At 42.4% G+C, this 20877-nt stretch overlaps 1 protein-coding gene across 4 annotated transcripts; it reads right to left on the bottom strand.

Annotated features, from left to right (window-relative positions):
- Window positions 1-6293: 6293 nt before the first annotated feature.
- suox (sulfite oxidase) lies at window positions 6294-19360 on the bottom strand. Of its 4 annotated transcripts, none has more exons than XM_064305013.1 (4): window positions 19227-19360; window positions 14346-14417; window positions 12344-12539; window positions 6294-9884 (listed from the first exon to the last, which is right to left on the bottom strand). In XM_064305013.1, exons 2-4 carry the CDS (start codon window positions 14402-14404, stop codon window positions 8337-8339), a joined length of 1803 nt encoding a protein of 600 aa, XP_064161083.1. In that variant the 5' UTR covers window positions 14405-14417; window positions 19227-19360; the 3' UTR covers window positions 6294-8336. The 4 variants fall into 4 exon arrangements, with proteins under 4 accessions (XP_064161083.1, XP_064161080.1, XP_064161085.1 ...); XM_064305010.1 differs by lacking the exon at window positions 19227-19360 and adding an exon at window positions 18755-19213; XM_064305015.1 differs by lacking the exon at window positions 19227-19360 and adding an exon at window positions 17939-18746.
- Between the last annotated feature and the right edge of the window lie 1517 nt (window positions 19361-20877).

Genomic DNA, 20877 nt, shown 5'->3' with positions numbered 1-20877 from the left:
CTCAGCAAGAATGGCATTTGACTCCCTGAGTGTCCTGCACCATTGCTGCCAGTCAGGGGTAAATTATTGAGGAAAATTAACCTTCATATTGAGAGGGAATCTTGGTTACAAGAGGTAAGTGATCTCAGCACTAACCTCTGGCATTTAACTAAGGCACATAATTTAACTAGCACTGTGCTTTCAGTGGATACCACTAGGTAAATAGGAGATAACACTACAAATGATGCTAACCCCATTTCTATTTCTAAACTCGTCACTGACATTGCCAAACAAGTTTGCCGAACAGTGTTTTTGTTCAGTGCAACAGAGGCCTAGTCAGCAATCTGTATATTGAACTTGCGTGCATGTTCGCATGCTCCCCATATGTTGGAAAATCCCCGTTTTCTCTTTAAATGTCTATGTAATATTCCTAAATGAGGTTTTTCATGGAAATCAGACTGTGGAGACACATGCAGATATTTCCGTTTCCTCAAAATTACCACAGGTCACATGCTGTTATTGTCCTCCAGTGCCAGAAATCCCCACTCTCTACGCTGACTAGAACAGCCAATCCTTTCCAGGAACCAATCGCCAGTGATTTACACACATCTGTGCAACATTTGTGTTCTGACAGCAGACGGTTGGAGAACCATCCTGTCTTTTTTATTTTAATAAACAAGGCAAATCTGTCAGTTGACAATTGTGGGTAGTAAATGACAACAAAGGAAGGACTTACAATAGTAAATAAATAAGCCACATGGCTTTTTAGATGTTTTTTTTTTTTTGATTGTGGAAATTTATGAAAACTACAAGTTCTTGTGAATTTCATGTGAAGGCTAAATGTGATTTGGCCCTAAGTACAATGTAGCTGGAAGTTAGTTTTGGTTTGGTAGGTACACCAAAAAGCAAAAACAAAACTTTTATATTAATATTACTAGATATTACTGTTTCACCCCAACTTCACACAGCATTGCTGTAATGTTGTAAAATGTTCCAAAAACACTTTGCTCCAACTGGGAAAGCAGGTCACATCAATGAGTCACGCAGCTCCCCAGTGAGATTCAAACTGAAAAAATGTGTCTGTCTGTGGAGTATTGCCGCTGCGTAAGGCTGAACCTGTTGTTCATCATCCATGCTTCCGAGGCAAAATCTCAGCAACTCGTCCTGACAGTGGTTTTACAGTCACCACCAAGAGACAGCTGCACAGGATGTCATCATTTACGTCCTTTACATGAGTCACTCCTCAGTTTTCTCTCATATTTAAAAGCAGCTGCGCAGAGATACCACATTTGGATACATACACGATTTACAGATATACATGCACAGAAATTAGCATACTATTTGATTCTAAGAGGCTTAAGTGCTGGTTTCAAAATGTTTAAAACTGCATATTGCTTATTTCCTGATTTTCCTTCTGCTTGCCATGCTGTTTATCTATAAGAGGGTCAGCAGGGTGAGAAAAGGATCTGTAAACATCCACCGTAAAAGTAATATTTATATAAACTCCTATTCTATCGGGCTACAGAAATACTACCCATTACCTTTGCTCCAAGATCTCTCACAAACAACTGCAATGCTAGAATACTGAACGTTCACAGATGTCATCATGGTTTGTAACCAAATATAATTGCAAAATGTTCTGTTTCTCATTTGGCAGTAAAGCAAAAAAAAAAAAGACATAAACCTACATATTCAATTATGATTTCAAGAGATCACAAATTTGTCTGAAAAATTGTTCCACAATCACATTTTGAGCTTATAGAGGATTTGTATACATCATAAATGCACAGCAATCTTTGTAGATTGCACGGACATTTCATGGCATCTGCTTGTCATTATGCGTTTTGGAGGACATGGAGTACGTGCTTGTCTGCGATCCCCTAAACTGCCATTGAAGCTCACCGCAGTGAACACAAACTGATGGAGGGAAGAAAGGGGGAAAGCAATAAAGAAAACTGTTTTTTGTGGTGAGACAAAATATTTTTTCTTTTGCACCAACAATTAAGTTATCATCCCTTCGCGGTTGCGTACCATGTCCTTAGTGCAGCCCTGCCCAATGGTTGGTGCTTAGTGGGCTGGGCCATAATCCAGGCAATTATCCATTGATCCTCGTCGTGTTTTTAAGATGTTGCATATTTTAATTACTACCCCAATCCAAGACTAAAGGGACCAAGTTTTGTCCCTGGTGCCGTCCCTGCCTTAGAGCCTGGAACCTGGCACTCGTCCAGGATGCAAACCAGCCTTACCGCCAACCAGTTCTGAGAGTGAATGGCAGGACACAAACGGACAGCTTCCATGGATAGCTAGCCCAGTCGCCCCCAAAGACCACGCAGGAAAGTCATGAACCTAAATAGATGCCTCCGTGTACCACTGTAATTAATGCCTGAACTCTGGCCTATAAAATCAATTCAAGCTTCTCAGGCAGAGTGTAGCCAGTTCACCAGAAATAACTCTCTAACCAATGTTTGTGAAATACCACAATCCGACCGTTTCAAATCTCTGCCACAGTAAGTGATGATTTCATTGTTACTTTTTTAGCTGCTGTACAATTCTGACATAGCGGCTTCCATAAATAATGCTGACATTGTCCTCTACACAAATTTCTCAAGCCTTGTTAAAACTAGAAATGTGGGAAGTACTACATCAGTGTTCATTTCCTTTTAATGATAATTATAGATCCACAACATCAGGTTCTTCAGAATTTTTTGCAGTTATGCATCATACAAACTGATGTAGTGGATCCATATTTAACATTAAGGAAATGGAAACTGATGACAGCACTGGTGTAAAAAATAGATATGGGTAATGCTCTGAATTATGATATTATATGATACAACAGCATCATGCGACTCTTGTGTTTCGTTTTCACCCAGGAAATTATTTATAGCATACAGGACAGATATTGAGCTTCTATCCCTCACTTTGTCCTTCTGTTTGAATGCAAAATAAAATTGTTTTCAAGCAGCCATGTCTTATTACTTTATCAAGTAATATTGCCAGAAATATCACATTTGCATCAAACAGAGATGAGAACTATGTCTGCATATTTCTGCTATTTTATGTATATTGGTATTCCTAAAGTGCATGGGGTCCACATTGCACTATTGCATTATTGCAGAGGTGTCAAAATCCCTGGAAGGTCACAGTGTCTGTGGGTTTTTGTGGTTTCATGTCATTTCAACCAACTAAAGATCCAGGAAATTGAATTAAAATTGTGGTTATATTCCCCAGAAGTGACAATTGATCATCTTAATATTTCTTTCAAGTTTTAACCCAATTTTAACCATTACATTTTAATAAACACAATTAGATTATTGTGACCTGTTCAGCAGAAAAGGACAGGCTGGGGGTCTATCTTGACATTACACCCCGGACATTACACCCAAATAAAGAAAGTCTTTGATTCCACACATCTACGCTTGAAAGCTATTTAATTGTCACTAGCTAATGATAGGCCCACTCACCGATCCACTGCGTTGTGGTTTTCCGTGGTTGATTGGTAATATTGTAATACTGCATTGTAATTGTAATTGCATTACTTCTTGAATATTTTGTCATCCTTTTAGAACAGATTTGGCCGCAAATCTTGGCCACAACCAAATGTTTTGTTTTGATTCAGTTTCAATCCCAAATATCTGTCTGATATAAAATATTTTGCCCATGAGGAAGTATTGTTCAAGTTCTGTATTGCTTCTTCATGCCTACTGGCTTTGGTGCCTCCTGCTGGTGCTGGCAAGCCTGTGCATCTGCACAGTCTCAGTCACCCAAAGCCAGCAGGACCGGCTTCCTCTTGAACACAATACAAGGGAAACAACATATTTTACCTGATTAACCAGGGCTGGTACTCCATGAAGCAGGATTACTGAGTTGGATAGTTTTTATTTACTATTCATAATCTATATTTGCTTTATGACTTTTTGTCTACATGGTTTCTTTGAAGATGAAAATAGAGAATATCAGTTAAAAACAATAAATATCAATAACCTACAGCATGAAAGCCTTGTTTCATTTCAGTTTTTCTCTGATAAACATTACTTATTACCCCCCATGCCTTCATTAGAGTGGATCTACTGTACATAAATCACATTTTTATCAAATCAAATGATTGACACTTTTATTGCTAAGTGCAATCTAGCAACCATTCACTATACACAGCTAACATTGTTTGGAACGGAGATAAAGATAACATATCAAATATTTTACTTCTGTATTGCTTTAAAATCCCAGTAATATCCTGGGTATATCTGACCCAGGTTAACAGTTCCACAGGTGGTATTAAGTAAACTGAACACAAACAAATACACACCTCTCTAAACAATGAAAAACTACACAGTGGCACATTTATCACTGCTGATTAATCAGTTTCTGCCATGTTTGTTTGAGTTGTTCGGTTCCTCCACCTATCCTTTTATCAAATCTGTGTTGACTTTTTAAAATTGGTTCCGCCCAACACTGGCTTGCGTGGTATAGGAAATTCCACATGAAACACAGAGAACTGAATACAGTCAGTTGAGTCCACTTCAATTTCCCCGCAGACCCTGACTATCTACTCAAACACCATTAGAGGACACAGTGTGCTTTTAGGAACTCTTAGGGGGTCATGCATGACTTCGTTTTCACTGGGGTATAAATATGTGGAGACACACAAACTCCCTTATTCACCCATCAACACGGGGAAGGTGAGAGAACACAAATAAAACAAGGCAAAAGCCTGCTGTCCGTCATTAATTAGGCAATGGTTATAAATAAATAAGAGATAAATGGCTAAAAAGGTCCAATCTCTACTATTGGGGCAAAAATGAACAAGTTTGAAACAACTACAGCTGTGATGAACCTGCCTAGATGCTGGATGCAGGAGTATTTTCCCTCCAGACCCTGAGGAGTGTGGTTCAAGAGCCACAAAATTCTCTAGTGATTACAGTTGGAGAACTGCAACAGTCGGTTGCATCTTAAAAGGGAGTTACACTTTATAACACTTCTGCTTCTCATGACTGATATTGTCCTTCTAATGAATGTGTCGCCCTTCATTTTTTCGATTAGTTATTTCATTTTAAATGTCTAACATAAGAGACAAAGACCTTTTTTTTTTTTTTTTTTAGCTCAAGTCCACATAATAGTACAGTTTCCGGTTTTTTCTTCTTCTTTGATTTCGTTTCGCGGCAAAATCAAGAAGAAGCGAAGCAAAACATTCCGTTAACTTAGCGTTGAAATTGAACAAACTAACGTCTGCTAGCTTTGGTTTGATGCGATATTGGTGTAATAATGAGGTACATTGCCCCGTTAAACTTGTCTTGAAAGCACATTTTCATAGTTTTCCACACAATGCAATTCAGACATGGCTGGGTGTAATCAGACACCCCATCATAACAGCCGAAGAAGTTTGCAAACAAGGACTAAGGGTATGCAGCAACTACTTTGAAGGCACTGACTACCAAGGCGACCGTCTGAAGCCTGGAGCTGTACCCAGCTGTTTCCCATCGTTGGTCGAACCGCTTGAGGTAGGTACTATGTGGGCTGGCTAACTCTATCGCGTCTGTCTGTGATACATAGGATGTCTACCACCAGTTGCCGTTTGTCCTGGGAATAGCCTGTGGTTCCTCAATCTCGGCCCGCTCCTGACTCGCTCTCACACGATCAGCCTGCAAATTAGCCAGCTCTTCTTCTGTGTATTCCGGCTCGAATCGATAGGGCACAACAATCCCATGATCAAAAACAAAATCTCCTTTTCGGTTTCGCTAGCTAGTAGTCATACAACACTATTTCTACGACCAACCTGATGTTATTGTCTGCAGGTACGCCCACATCAGAAGTCGCGCAGTGATATGCATCCTCGAGTTCTACACTAAACTGCCTGGGTCTACTTCCTGCATTTGTGAAGGAAAACAACAAAACAGCGTAAAATATTAACATAATGAAATAACTAATCGAAAAATGAAGGGCGACACATTCATTAGAAGGACAATATCAGTCATGAGAAGCAGAAGTGTTATAAAGTGTAACTCCCCTTTAATGTCACCAACTCTACAAAAATATAAATATTCAATATAAATATATTAATAAAATTATTTGGCTAGCTGTTTAGCAAAGACACTGCCTGGCCAGTAACTGAACCAAAATTCTGTCTATTACTAAAAGACAGCATCTGTATTGTGGCCACCTTTCTGGCTACTAGCCTGTATCATTAGTCTCACTTGGCCCAGAACATTACAACTGAACAGAAAGTCTGGAGTTGAAGAATATTACATTTTCCTGAAAGTATTATGTTCAGACCCAGTTCAGCTGACCACAAGACCAGTAGACCAAAACGCACAAAACACAGAAAAATACATTTTTATTACACCAACATGAAAAGCACAACCACACTGTTGCATTCATAAATTGCACGTAATTTAATTAGACAATGTCTAAAAATAAAATATGATTGATCATACACCAATAAATTATACTATTTTAAAACAAATCTTAAGGCACTGTAGTAGACCTGCTGGAATTGCAAATGATTCAAGATGACACATGAATGTTAGGAAAAGGATTCAACACTGTTATGACACAGAAACAAACAATTAAAGTGCTTTTTGTCCCTTGATTACTCAGTCTTCAGTTTGTTTAAGACCCAGGAGCAAAACCTGTGCTACCCGGTTTCAGCAGTAACGGACACACTAAGTAAAATATCCAGTATGAATACCTTTATCCACTGTTACTTTAAACGTGGCTGAACAATTTTTAATCAAATATCCAACATTAATGACTACAGGTAAATTTCCTATTCTTTACAAAACAGTCACCAAATCCCTTCACTGCAAATCACATCTTTAAATCCATAACAAACCAATAAGCAGAATTCTGCCTTTTGAAATATAGCTTATTGACTCCAATAATGAACCCAGCAAACATGAATCATCATGACACCTGTCAAATTAAGAATAATTGTCTACCTACATTTGAAACCATGCATACAGACATCAAATGGAAATTACAATTATCATCCAACAAGATGTAAGAATAGTCTTAAATCATGTTTAGTGAGCTTTATTTAAAGCAGTCTACGTCTATCAAATGTTAGCATGAGCTTAGCTTGTTTGTTAAAACCCTAAATCTCTGGCTAGTTCCTATGAAGGTGCGGACGAAAAAAAAAAAATGAAATCCACAAAAAGGCCAGACCCACCACCAGGTCATGACCGGATAATTTAAACGCAACAACGATAAATAAAGCAGTTAAAATTGATGGGCATGTGGCAGCCATACAATTGCTAAGAGATTTGTAAGACTTTTTGATCATTTATAAAGTATCTAAAATTTCACAATCACAGACCAATCATTATTGATGGAATATTCAGTGGAATACTCCATAGAACACATAAATGGCACAATTGAGTGGTAGCGTCACTTGAACCAACCAAGTACAAAGATCACCCAAGTTTTGTGACAAATAAGATATTCACGGATAAAGGAAAATTAAAATGATAAAAGGCTAAATAAAAGCATACTTTCACATGGTTGGCGCCTGGCCCAAATAAAATGTGAAACCATTGATGTCCTTCTTGCTTGTTCGCCAGTGACTGTCAGACACTTATCAGAAGCCGTAGGCGGAGCCAAACAAGCAGGTATCAGTTATGTTAGAGCAGCCGGCATAATATAGTACAATTCTGAAATATTATATTTTGTAGTTAGAACATTAGTGCTTCATGACTTTATCATAAGCAATCACTGGAAGGTAGGGAATCCAGTGATGTTCTTTGGTCATGCTGAAGATAAAATGTGTTTATTTATATTAGCTTCTCAAAGTAGGAAGCAGATAATTATATCGTTTTCATATAAAATTTAAAGTGGGTGACTAAATTAAAAAATTAGATAAATTTTTGATAAAATAAAGATTATTTTTAAATTGTTACAGAATCCAAATGTGAAGGAGTCTTCTAGAACCTTCCAAGGGATAGACTGCAGTGAGCTCATGTGTTGTATGTGGTGTATTTTAAGCAGCTGTTGGGTTATAATCTCCCAGGCCGCTATGTCTTCATAAACCTAGTTTTCCACCAAAGCCATTTACCCCAATTCATTTCTCACAACCACGAAAAAGGTCCTTCTGTTTGTGCGTGAAGGAAACAGACGGGAGGAGGATCCTGCTTTGAATTTTCGGTCCTGAGTCAGTAACGGTGTTTTTTCTTTCATCGCTGCATTTTCCTATTCAAAGCTGAGACCAAGTTACAGAGCAGAGCGGATTCCTCCCCCTCTCACAGACGAACAGTGTGTGGGGCCCTGGGGCCCTGGCCCGGGGCCCCTGGAGGTTCAGTCGGGATCAGAACGCGGCTCTGTGTGCGCTGAGCCGAACTCGGTCTCAGGGGAACCCACGGGCGGTCCTAGTCCTCGCTCACGGTCACCCGGACGCGGTGCCAGGCGTTGCTCAGGACGCCCCGGAGGTTCCATATGGGCCCCACCGAGTCGGGCTGCACGTTGTAGCTGCTGTCCACCGCCTTGCACACGATCTCCAGCTCCCGGGCGTCCTCGGGCAGGGGCGCCGTCAGCTCCCACAGCTTCCAGGCCCAGGCCCGGCCCGGAGGGGGCGGGGGCGGGGAGACGCTCCTCCGCTCCTCCCCCTCCTCCCCCTCCTCCCCATCCCCCTCCCCCTCCTCCTCCACCTCCACCTCCCCGCCCCGCAGCCGGGCCACCTGCCACGTCCGGCCCCCGTCCAGCGACACGTCCACCCGCACCACCTCCCGCCCGCCCCCGCTCCAGGCGTAGCCCTTGACCGTCACCTCCTCGGCGGAGCGCTCCACCACGCCGCCCTCCGCCGGCTGCGTGATGGCCGACTGCACCGGCAGCTCCTGGATGGCCGGCGCCGACTTGAAGTCCACCGTGTCCCAGTCGGTGCAGGGCGCGAAGCCCTTGTAGTCGTTCTGCTGCCAGTGGCTGGCGCTCTCCTCCGCGCTCAGCACGATCCGGCCCAGCCACTTGACGTTGCGCGCCCCCACCGTGCCCGGCACCACCGCCCGCACGGGGAAGCCGTGGTCGGCCGGCAGCTCCTCACCGTTCATCTCGTAGGCCAGCAGGACGTCGCCCTCCTCGCTCAGCGCCTTGCCCACGGGGATGGACGCCCCGTAGGTGGTGCCCGTCACGTCCTTGTCCAGGCCCTCGAACTGCACGTGGCGGACGGCGCCGCCGCCGCCGCCGGGGGCGTACCCGCCGGCCAGCAGCACGTCGCGGAGGCGGGCGCCCGCCCAGGTGGCGTTGCTGATGGCGGCGATGCCCCAGTTGAGCCCCTTGACCTGCTTGACGCGGTTCATCTCCGAGCGGCGGTTGCCGGCGCACTGCAGGGTGGCCGTCACCGTGTGCTTGGGGAAGCGCGTCTTCAGCTCGTCCAGCGACAGGGACAGCGGCCCGTTCGGCAGCCCCTCGACCTCCAGCCGGTAGGTGGCGGGGTCCACCTCGGGCACGGGGAGGTGGTTCCGCTTGAAGAAGAAGGCGGTGGGGGTGATGAAGTTCTCCGACAGGATCTCGGACGGGGGCTCGGCGTTGAAGGGCTTCTGGCTGTTGACCCTCAGCGCGGGGTGCCTGGGGGGGTCGCCGGAGTAGGGGTCGGAGCACGAGGCCCCCGCCACCTGCTGCTGCCGCTGGTCCTGCAGGCAGAGCTCGCCCACCTTGTACTCGGACAGGATCTCCAGCACGTGCTCCTGCCCGTGCACGGCGTACATGGCCCAGAAGGGCTCCAGCGCCCCCCCGGCCGCCAGCATGATCTTGGAGCCGCCCGGGTGCACCGCCACAAAGTCGGTGATGTCATAAACCCCGCCCTTGTAGGTCACCCACACGCCGTCGGCCAGGGTGCGGTGCTTAGACACGTCCTCCTGCGTGAAGATGGGGAACTTTGGGGTTTCCCGCACGGGCTGGGCGGTGGTGGCCGCCCGTTCCACCTAAACGCAACCAAGGCACAGGTCAGATGCAAGCAAGACACAACCTGGACTCTGAGACTCTCTGAACCAAGTGCGAAAGAGATAAGAAGCATTTCCATAGTGTATGAATCTAAAACGATTGGATTGTGTAGGAGTCTTTGTCCAAGGCAGGGGGTATGTATGACAGCCTCTATGAAGGTGGCGCAGTAGTAACTTGATAAGCACATGGCTGTGGGAAAGGCATTTTAGTATCATATAAGTTTGACATACTAACTCGTAAAATAAAACAGCCATTTGCTGAAGTAACATGGACGCAATAAGGGCAGTTATCTAGCCAGCTCATCTACCTTTATTTATTGCTAGCAAGCTCAGAGACTATATTATCACTCTGACAATTGGTTTATCCTCAGTCTTGCCTCAAAATTCGAAATCCCCAGGCTAAAGAGAAGTCTTCTACTTCTGCATCTGTGATTGGTCGAAACCACCAAGAATGATGAAGCTAGTTCATAATGTTTTAATTGGCAGATTTTTATTTTTATTTTATTAGATTTTTTACAAGCACCGCAGATTAGCTTTTTGAAACTTTTAATTCAATTACTCTGTTAAATCTCCTTACAAAAGCAGGCGAGTGGAAAGGTACCCAAGGCAAGTAGAACACTGACCGACTGGCCCAATTGTCCAGCCCTGTGGGTTCACATCAGTCACATTCTTTCTGCAGTGTCAGCATTTCAGAGTTTCAGCTACAATGTAACCTGTTCTTTCCAAAGAGTTCATTGTGCACGGGCACTAAAAGAGTTACACAAATGCTAAGAAAGAACCTGGAACATTGTCACATAATTGAATAGCACTGAACTGTGGACCTGAGGGTCATCTGTTCAAACCTCAGGGGAACTCTTGCATCCATGACCAGAGTGCTGTACATTTTAGCTTCTGCAGTATAAATCCAGTTTTATAGTTTGGCTACGGCATTTAAGAGGTGTAAAACCTCCAGGAAAAAAAAACTGAAAATCACAGAATCGCCAGAAAGTTCAGCTGTTACAGGCTTTTCTTTATGACTGGGGTAGGAGGGGTGCACAATTAGGATTGATTTGTTTCAGGATTTTGTGCCAACTTCTTCTGCTAATTACATTGTTAGCTCAATCACATATTGAGGTAACATTTGCGAATGAACTAGCAACAGCTGAAGAGTGAAAATGCATCCTGAAGAACCAGCCCAGTTTATAGAGCTAAAATTTTTAAAAATTTTGTAACAAAAACCAGCACGCAGACCAGCCCTCCAGGACTGGAGTGGTTCATCCCTGGTCTAGAGCAGTGGTAACCAACCCTGTTCCTGGAGATTTTCATCCTGTAGGTTTTCATTTCAACTCTAATCTGGCATGCCTGACTCTACTAAATCACAGCTCAATGACACGTCCAGCTGATGAATGAGCTGTGCTTTGTTAGAGTTGGAGGGAAAACCTACAGGACAGTAGATCTCCAGGAACAGGGTTGGTTTCCACTGCTCTAGAGAGTATCCAGCACTGTGTCAAACCTCAGGAAGAAGAGCCTCATATTGAAGGAACTTCAGACGTATTTTAACTACTTAAAGAACATGGGGCTCTCCTGTTCAGGGACAATTAATAACAACAGATGGGACAGATTAAGTTAACTCCAAGGGTCTCTGATCCTATTGAGGTCTGAGGAGTTAGTCCCTGCATTGAAAACAAATTTAAAATAAAAAACCTTCCTGTGCAAGTTACTGTAACCTAAATTTATCCCAATGCACTAACAAATTAAGGCTGTAGCTATATGAAGTTTGTAAAAGATTTTCAGCTTAGTTCTGTCCTGAAGGCCTTAATTCGCAGGTGACTGAAAGGGAAACACAAAAACCCTGTGCTAGAAGGAAGCATGGGGTGAGCTGCGAATTAAACAAGCAAGCTCGACGGGAGCAGCAGTCTATGGATATGTACGAGGCCCCTGGATAGCTGGGACTGCTTCTAGGACTATTGAAGAATAAACACACTGTAAAAACAGTAAAATGCAGTAAAACTGCTGTTTTATTGTATATGAGAAGTTAGTGTTGTTTTAGTTTGTTTGTGCCACTCCCTGGGAAACGTCTTCCCGCTCTCAGACCGGTTCATCTCGTGTCTTTCCAGCTCAACAGGGGTGATAATTCTTTAGCAGTTGTGTGTACACGTCAACAATGTGAAGCTGTTCCACAGGCCTATCCTGAGGCCTGATTGGCTGTCCTTAGCTGTTGCTTTTATTTGCATGCATGCTATGTGATGTTGTAGACTGAGGAGTATGCACAACAGGATGCAAGAGTAATGACTATAGAAAATAACTCCAAAGTTTATTATATTGTTATCGTAGCAAATTTTACCATGATAATGGCTATAATCATCCAGCTCTACCACTGCCCCTTTGTTGTGCTGACAGAACTCAGCCTGAGATTAAAAGCATGTGTTACTCCCTTTTTAAAAGAGGAAAGCAGTACGCACCCGGTTTTGGTGAAGGCCGTAAGCCAGTACAGCGCCTGTCCCCGCCAGCAGCCCGGCAAACAGGTGGCCCCAGCCAGGGGCGCGACCGTGGAAGTACTGCCCCGAGTCCCGCCCCCCGCCGCCATCGCCGCCACCGCCGCTGCCCCAGCGAGCCCACGGGGCCAGAGCAGAGGCCGCCCCGGGCCTCGGCTGGAACCTGCGCAACAGAGAACAGACATTTTACATCCCACAGGGAACAAGCCAGCTTACAGCCACACACTCAGACGTAAAATAGAAAAGATACGCCACAGCACTTAAACGTGCATGCACTATTAAAGGGGCGCAGTCACAAAGCAAAATTTGACAGAGAAACGATGTCCGCCGTCTGCATCTTCAAACCAGATTGGGTCACTCACAGCACTGCAGTGTCCCAGACACTAGGCCTCCCCATTTCAGCACTGTTGAGGTGCTGTGACCCAGAATGCACTCGAACAGCCACAGCGTCCACTTTCCCAACAAACCATACAGGTCCGATAACTCCATCCATGTTACCATATTTAACTTTCGGCAAGACGCGTGCAGAATTCAAGTTCCGCAAAGAATGAGGAAGCTAATCAACTTACAACTTCAATTGACCATCAAAAGTGTATTGGTCCCACATCACTTCCACCATGTCGATATTACACTGAAACCTCGTATTACTGTGACTGACCAGCTAATTTATCTATTTGCCTAAATGAATCTGGATGGAGTAGCCTAAGCTAGCAAACTATCTCACTTAGGAATTGCATATTCGTTTACACACTTCCCAGTGTATTCATTGATGTTTGGATTGATTGAAGTCTGTTATCAATGCTCAGCTGCGTCAAAACCAGAACTTACTACTGAGCTTTGTTTCTGTATACTGAAAATAAATCAAGGATTTGACTTTTCCTGGTTAATGATTTTCAGACTGTAAACGTAAAAGAGGACTTGTGCATTTCATAAGCATGCACTGGAAGAACCATTGCACTCTTTAACAGCACTACAGTATGCAGGGCAATAAAGCCAACTACTAGTGGCTACAGAGGCATCTGGGTCTGAAGGATATGTCTTGCAGGCTCTGGGGCCAGACTGTCTGCTGGCCCTTGATCTTATCATGATTACAATACAGTCGGTAACATGGTACAATAGCGACCGGAAATGAGAGACCAGGAACTACAAAAGCCAGACATGCCAACTGAATCACAGCAGGACGACCAATAATATCCGGCCAGATTGATACGAATAACAGATTCACTACATCCTTTCTATTTTGCGTACTGTACTGTATCTCTACGGATCAAGGCTTGAAAATGCACATGCTGTTTGTGTGCTTAGCCATTTCTGCTATTGGAATAAAAACCTTGTATGTTACATCAAATAGACATAATTTTTGTTTCCTTATAGGTATGAAAATCAGTATTTCCAAGCGAAGAAAAATCAGGAAGAATCCCATCTATTATAAATGCTAGTCAGCAAGTCGTTTCGGTGTCAGGTTAAAAGAGGACAACTTAGTCATTTCATTTCATTTCATTTCGTTGTATGCCTACAATGACAAATAAAGTGTCTTATCTTATCTAGTGTTGCCTTCCCAATTTCACGACAAAATGAACACACAATGGTAAAATTGTGAACGGGCAGAAGGGACCTGCTGATATCACTTTCCTCTCTGAGGAATGTTGAACACAATATCAGCTATTTGCCTGGTGCAAATCCAAAATTAGCCAATCAGCATGAACTCCCATGCAGCAGAAACCAGAAACCCGGGCCATAAAGGGCCAGGCAACCAGCTGGGAACACATCACACAATAAGCACCCTTTTGTGTTTTATAAGGACCAATGCGTAATCATTGGTCTCAATGAGCAATGACTAACAGTTTATAACTTTCACATTGTACGTTTTTATAACTTCCACATTAACATGGTGCAAAGGTTGTGTGAAAACTGATCCAATGGATTTTTTACGAGAGCCTGAGACAGGGAAGCGAAGTCACAGCCATACCTCTGAGGCTTGAGCAGCCCAACCCGGGTAAGACCTGGACAGTGTCTGAAGAGCAGCATTGCATTTGGTCACCTATGGAAATAAAACAGCAAAAATAAACAAATAAAATGTCTGTTTACATTATATGTATATCCATTAATAATAATACTCTGTCTAGGCCAGCACGCACACACACACACACACACACAGACACACAGACAGTGTCCACTTTATTAGGCACACCTATCTAATACCAGGTAGGACCCATTTTTGCCTCAGGAACAGCTTGACATCTTCAGGACAGGGATTCAACAGCAAGGTGCGGCAAACATTCCTTCGGGATTCTGGTCCATGCTGACTCGACAGCGTCACACAGATTCCACAGATTTTTCGGCCACAACAGCAAACCTCCCATTCCACCTCACCCATCCACCTCCACTATTGGTTTGGCGTACAACACATTTTGGTTTCTTTTTGCACTCAAACAGTGTGACAGGTATCAGAACCAGGATTCGATAAGAACCGGATTCGACAGAATTAAAATGGTAACCGGAATCAATAAAATCTAAATGATACCCAACCCTATTTTTGAGTGAACCACCCCTTCAATGTGAATTTCACCACACCGCCTGTCAACTTGTGCATTGTGCGCCAGGTTCAAATGAAAAATGTCAGCCAGCTATAAAGCATGAAGGCTTGCTTTGTATTCCCTGCTTCAGTTTTAGAATTTTATCTGGAAATATCTAATTTTTTGTTCATCTGATGGAAAAAACGACCAGGAAAGAACAGACGCTACCTTTATAAAAGTTATGTTTTGAAGGGATTGTTCACTTTCTTAATCACATGACTCACCATTATTAATTTAAAATTTCATTACAATCAATATCCTATGGAGTGTCCATAGACACTGGATCAGCACAATGACCTGACTAATCATGCACTTAGTGGTTAATAACCTCATAAAAGCTATCTGTTTTCCTAACACAGGGAGCAGAAGGAAAGTAATATGGACATAATTTCGAACAAAAAGTCATTGGGTAACCAAGTGCACCAGTATCTACCTGGTAAATTTCATGCAGACTGATTCAATATAGGCTATTGTGTAGTCAAATTAACAGATCACCCTTCACCATCAAGAAACCATCAGGTATGACTTGTTGTATGGAAACTAAATTCTTTAATTTTCCCCCTGTAGGTTTTTGGCCCCCAAGCAAGTTGGCAGACTTGATCTGACAAAGCTCCCTCTTGAAATCCATGATTTGACAGGAACGGTTGATCTGAACTCAATTTCACGTTATTATTGCACAAATTATTGGCACAAGAAAAGAACACTGATGTCACGGAGGGAGTTCTGGGACAGACAAAAAAAATTATCCAACTACTTCACAAAAAAAATAAAAAAACTACTTGTCCTTTACAACCAGCTTCAGGAGAAAGATGCATATCTTTACAACAAACGTTTACAAGCATCATCAATTAGGCTAATGACAAAAGATACCGTGAAAATTGACCATGACAACTTATCAAGATGATTTGGACAGTGATCAAAGAAGGCTCTCCTGATTTCACACTGAGATTTCACATGAAAACTGCCTGTGGAAAAACTAGTGACTCGCGTAATGAAGGATATTTTACACACTTACAGAAGTTTATAATAACCAGCTGGCTTTACAGTGACTTGTATATGAGCACTCAGGTTTTATGGTCTGAAGTAGGGATGGGACGTTTTTACGATGCTGCCAATCATGGGCACATGATTACTTGATCATCAGGTAGTGCTATCACCTGTATATAAAAGCAGACATTTCTGTCTGGATCAGGTCTGCGTTAACACAGCACACCAAGGGCAAAATATATCTGTGTTGATCTCAGAGAAGCAAGGGTTTAAAGCCATTTCTAAACAATATGAAGTCCATTATTCAACAGATCATTTACAAATGAAGAACATTCAAGATGGACAGCAATCTACTCAGGAGTGGGAGTCCCAACAAATTCATCCCAAGATGAGCCCACTTAATGCTCAAAAAAATTGCTAAGAACCCTGAAGTTACATTCATGGACCTACAGGCCTCTGTCAACATGGTAAATGCTACAGTTCATTACTCCACCATTAGGAAAAGACTGAACAAGCATAGCTTTCATGGAAGGGTAGCCAGGAGGCTTGCAAAATTGCTCCTCAATGAACCACAAGATGTCTGGAACACTGATCTCTGGACAGGCAAGACCAAAGAGTGGATGTTTGGGGGGGGGGGGGGGGGTTGACCGAAAAAAACACTGCACGTTCCGTAGAAACTTTCATGAGAGAAATGGATATTGCATATGGATGCCAGAATTAATCCACCAACGCAGCTAATATCTGAGCCTACAGCAGGTCTGCATGTTGCTTGCAGCATTTGAAACCCACTGTTTCATGGTCTATGTGGACGATGTTTTCGCAAGAAAATCATCTAATTTGGGGGAGCTAACTAGCGTGCCCGGTTTGGTTCACTGGACCTCAGCTGCTATACAAAACGCGCGCCTTGGAGCTCACTGGTCTCTCGGCAAAACAATCAAAGAGCTCTGGACATGTTTCCAACGCCCCCTAAACTGACGAATCGGGGAGAGACTCAGGGTTCACAACAAGTAAATACTGGATCGCCGCCCGGTCAGAGAGTGGTTAAAGTTTGACAAAGAAACCGTTCCACCGACAAATCACATTAAACATGCACACAGCAAATTACAGTAATAAATTTAAACTTAATAAACCCAACGAAATTAGCTTTTCCCCTTCCAAATGAAATCATCAAAACGTTATAGAATCTATCCGACCAGACGCTTTTGAGAAGAAAAAAAAGAGGACCATCTAGGACTACATCTTACTACTCCTGGACGGGTTATAAACTGATACCAATATCATATGATCCGTCCATAATTGATTACTGAAACTTAAACGTTTTACTGTTCGTCATAAATCAGCCTCAGGCGAGATAATGTTTCAAAGTTGCCCTGATAGCGTCGGCGGCGCTAAAATGTTGGAGACGATTATTTCCACTGTTTGGCACGTCTTAAAATAATTAATAATTGTTCTAAACGCATTTAAATTTTTTAAAATATAGTTGTTAATCATATTTCCACGTCATACATCCTTTTATTCACTCCGAAAACACTTTCAGTCCCCGACCAGAATAAGGTCTTTCTTTCATAGGCCTAAATGAATGAAAAAGTAAGTCTGTTCATTTTATAAACTTGCACTGGAATTTAAACAAGAAACTATAGCTCCTGGCGATGCGGTGGGAATTGTATGATCCAGGTCTAAGGAAACTGATAACGAAAGGAAAAGAACGGCATCTTATTTTCCATGTCACAGCTTTACGTTAACTTGTAAATAACCTTAACCAAAACCCAAACCCAAATCCTCAAGCAGGGCGAATTAAACATGCTAGAATATTTACAACCAGAAACAATGAATACACAATATGATTCAGCGTTAACGATTCGATATTTACAAGAAATTTGCTCCACATTTGTGCAAAACCAACAAACTAGACACTCGCCCGGGCAGGTATTAAGTTATTTGAAATTGGTAAAGCATTCAGCGAACGCTGGCAGACTGGCAATGTGTCCGCTATACTTACTAGCAAGCAAACATCATTCACTCATATAGGTCCATTATTATTCGAATTAGTCTAGCTAGCTGGCTAGCAAACCTCAGCTCTCGAAATTTCTCAGGCGCTAGTTGGCTACATGAAACTAGCTCGCATGAAACCAATTGCAAGACATAAGAATCGCTTAAGCTTTTCTTTTTAAATCTGCATGCTACTGTAGCATGTTCATTGCGCTGTTGAAATCCAGATGGCCCTGGCTAAAATCACCAAAAACACACTTGCAGGATAAAGTCAGCTAGTCTAACATTAGTCTATGGAATTACATGGAATTGCATTTGACAGCCATTGAGCAGGCTTGCGTAGCCCTGTGTCTTCCAAGCTTAAGGTAACACTAGCTAAATGGAAACTGAAGTCATTAATATTGATTACAATTTTCAGTTAATGAACGAATTCCGAAAGCTGAATGAGGATATTACTACCTACGCCTTCGAGCGTTAGCGCTACGTTAGCCCTAGGTTAACTGGCTATCCATATGACAAGCTACAATTCACGTTAGCTAGCAACATGTCAGCAACCTAAATGACGATTTAACGGAAGACAAATATCGTATATTGTCCTGGCATGCTGGTTGTCAGAAAACGCTTAATTCTGTATCGTTTTAACCCTGGTTTGCAATAGACTAAGATAATACGCTCTGGATAAGAGCGTCTGCCAAATGCCTGTAATGTAATACAGCAGCTCGGCTAACGTACATATCAACAATTTCTCACATTTTACCAATCAAAAAACTGAGAAAGAAATTCAAATAACAGTATATTCCGGTTTAATTATTGAACGTACGCTTACCACACTTGTCTAAAGTCACAGCCACTCGCACCTTCTGGAGATAAGACGATAAAGTCAGTGTCCCCGTCCACGTGAAGCAGTGAACCGTGTCAGGACTCGCAAACTAGCAACACAGTAGAATGGCAACCGAGCCACCTAGTTAACTACACCAGCATCGTTATGGTGTTGTAGTTAAATATTTGCTTGCTGGCTACATTAACGTCAACTTCCAACCATCTTCCAAAGCACAATTCGTCCAAAATCAACAGAAGAACAGCGTCGATAGGTGGAACTGAATTGCTCACTGTGGAACAATTTTTCTTTCCAGTTACCCTTCCACAAGTGAACGTTCAGCTAGTTAGGTAATATAGCTAGCTAGCCATATGTATCAAACTAGCATTCCAGCTTATCTTACAAAACAATAATGTTTTTACACACAGGCTAGCCAGCCATAGTCTACCTATCATATTTTGGACACTAAACGGATATTTACCTGAACTTGACAGCGCTTTGCCGGTGGCCCGGGCCAAATAACTCCTCAGCACGCGTAAACTTGGTGCGATTCCCAGACCAAGGGGACAACTGGGATGATATCACATGGAGTAATGGGGCTCGCCGAATAGCCTACTGCCGGTTTCTTTTGACATTATTCCCATTCGCTCCCATCAGTCCGTGTTATGATGTTGAAAGTGAAATTAATGAATATTTAGTTTACTTTAACGAGTAGCCTGTAAATGTATAGCACCAACTTCAGGGTCAGGGTACAATTATTGGTGGTAAAATATACATCTACCCTGATTACGGCCAATCACCAATATTAATAGAGGATTATTTTAGAACAAGGAGTAGTTAAAATGATTTGACACGCATTCATTATTGTACATAAATCATCTTAACTACTCCTTGTTCTAAAATAATCCTCTATTAATATTGGTGATACTACTAGTTATGTCTACAAAATTTCAACTACAACTCAGCCAAAAATAGCAATAATAGACCTGTGATGTCAATTTCATTGTGGTTGTTTAAACCTAAGCCTTAAACCTCTAGACCACAGAATTGTAATAAAACTGGAACAGCACATTCATAGTTCACAGATTTGAATAGCAGTTCCAGTTGTAATGAAGTTGTGTGGTGTAGGGTTTAAACTTGAGTTTTAAACCACAGCTAAGCACACTGCAGTTGACACACAATGCTTGTTGCAGCTGAAAGACAATTTTTACTGTGAACAGGCTGTGTTCATAATACAGTGTGACATATATACTCAAGAAGGTTGTATGCGCATTTATTTATATGGCAATCTGTAACTTCATATGGGAGGAATATCACGCCGTAGTTCTTATGCAAACCGCATTCTTTTCATAATAAGAAATTAAACTTCAAGTCGTCAATTACAACTTTGAGTTTTTATTTCTTCGTTTTATTTTGGCATTACAAGCAAGTAGAAAAATTAGGTCCTGACTCGAGAACTCACACAAGAGCAGTAAGTTGTGGTTGGCTGGTGCATGACGTCATTAACTCCTGCAGTTCTTTTTTTTTTTTTGTAAGGCACGTGATGTTATCCCAGCTGTCCCTTTAGCCTCTCCAGTCTTAATGGAAAACAAAATTAATTTGAGATAATATTACTAAAAACTACTTACTGGCTGTCCAGCGGACAACCCAGGGTAAGCCGCAGCCTTAAGTAGCTTTCTTTGTTGATTGAATGTAAAGGTTGAGCAGTTTCTCCATAAATATTTTTAAATGGTTAACAGAATTGTAAACCATTTTAAATGTTTTTTGGGAAAATAGTAAGCAGTTCTAAATATGACAATGGTTTCCTTTAACAGAGTCTCAGAGACTCTCTGAGTCTCAATCAACTAGCCAATAAAATGTTGTTTTAGCTTTTGATCTAAGAATTTATTGAAGACTTTTATAGTCATCTCATGGGCCTTTGCATTTTGGTGTCTTCTTATCTTCTCCACAGCCCTTAAAAAAACAGATTCCTGTTTACCCATCAAAGAAGTCTCAAGATCGCCACCCCATTCTCTATAGATATTTGTTTTTTTGATGGAGCTGTGGACATGTATGGCCTTGGCATCAAATCCTGGGGTGTGAACTTCAACAAGTTGTTGCCGCAGGCAGTTCCAAGTGGTTGTTGCCCAGTC

Source organism: Anguilla rostrata, chromosome 13 (genome assembly GCF_018555375.3).
Source record: "Anguilla rostrata isolate EN2019 chromosome 13, ASM1855537v3, whole genome shotgun sequence".
NCBI lineage: Eukaryota > Metazoa > Chordata > Actinopteri > Anguilliformes > Anguillidae > Anguilla > Anguilla rostrata.
The sequence above is the reverse complement of the archived record's forward strand: the minus strand, read 5'-3'. Positions and strand labels throughout refer to the sequence as shown.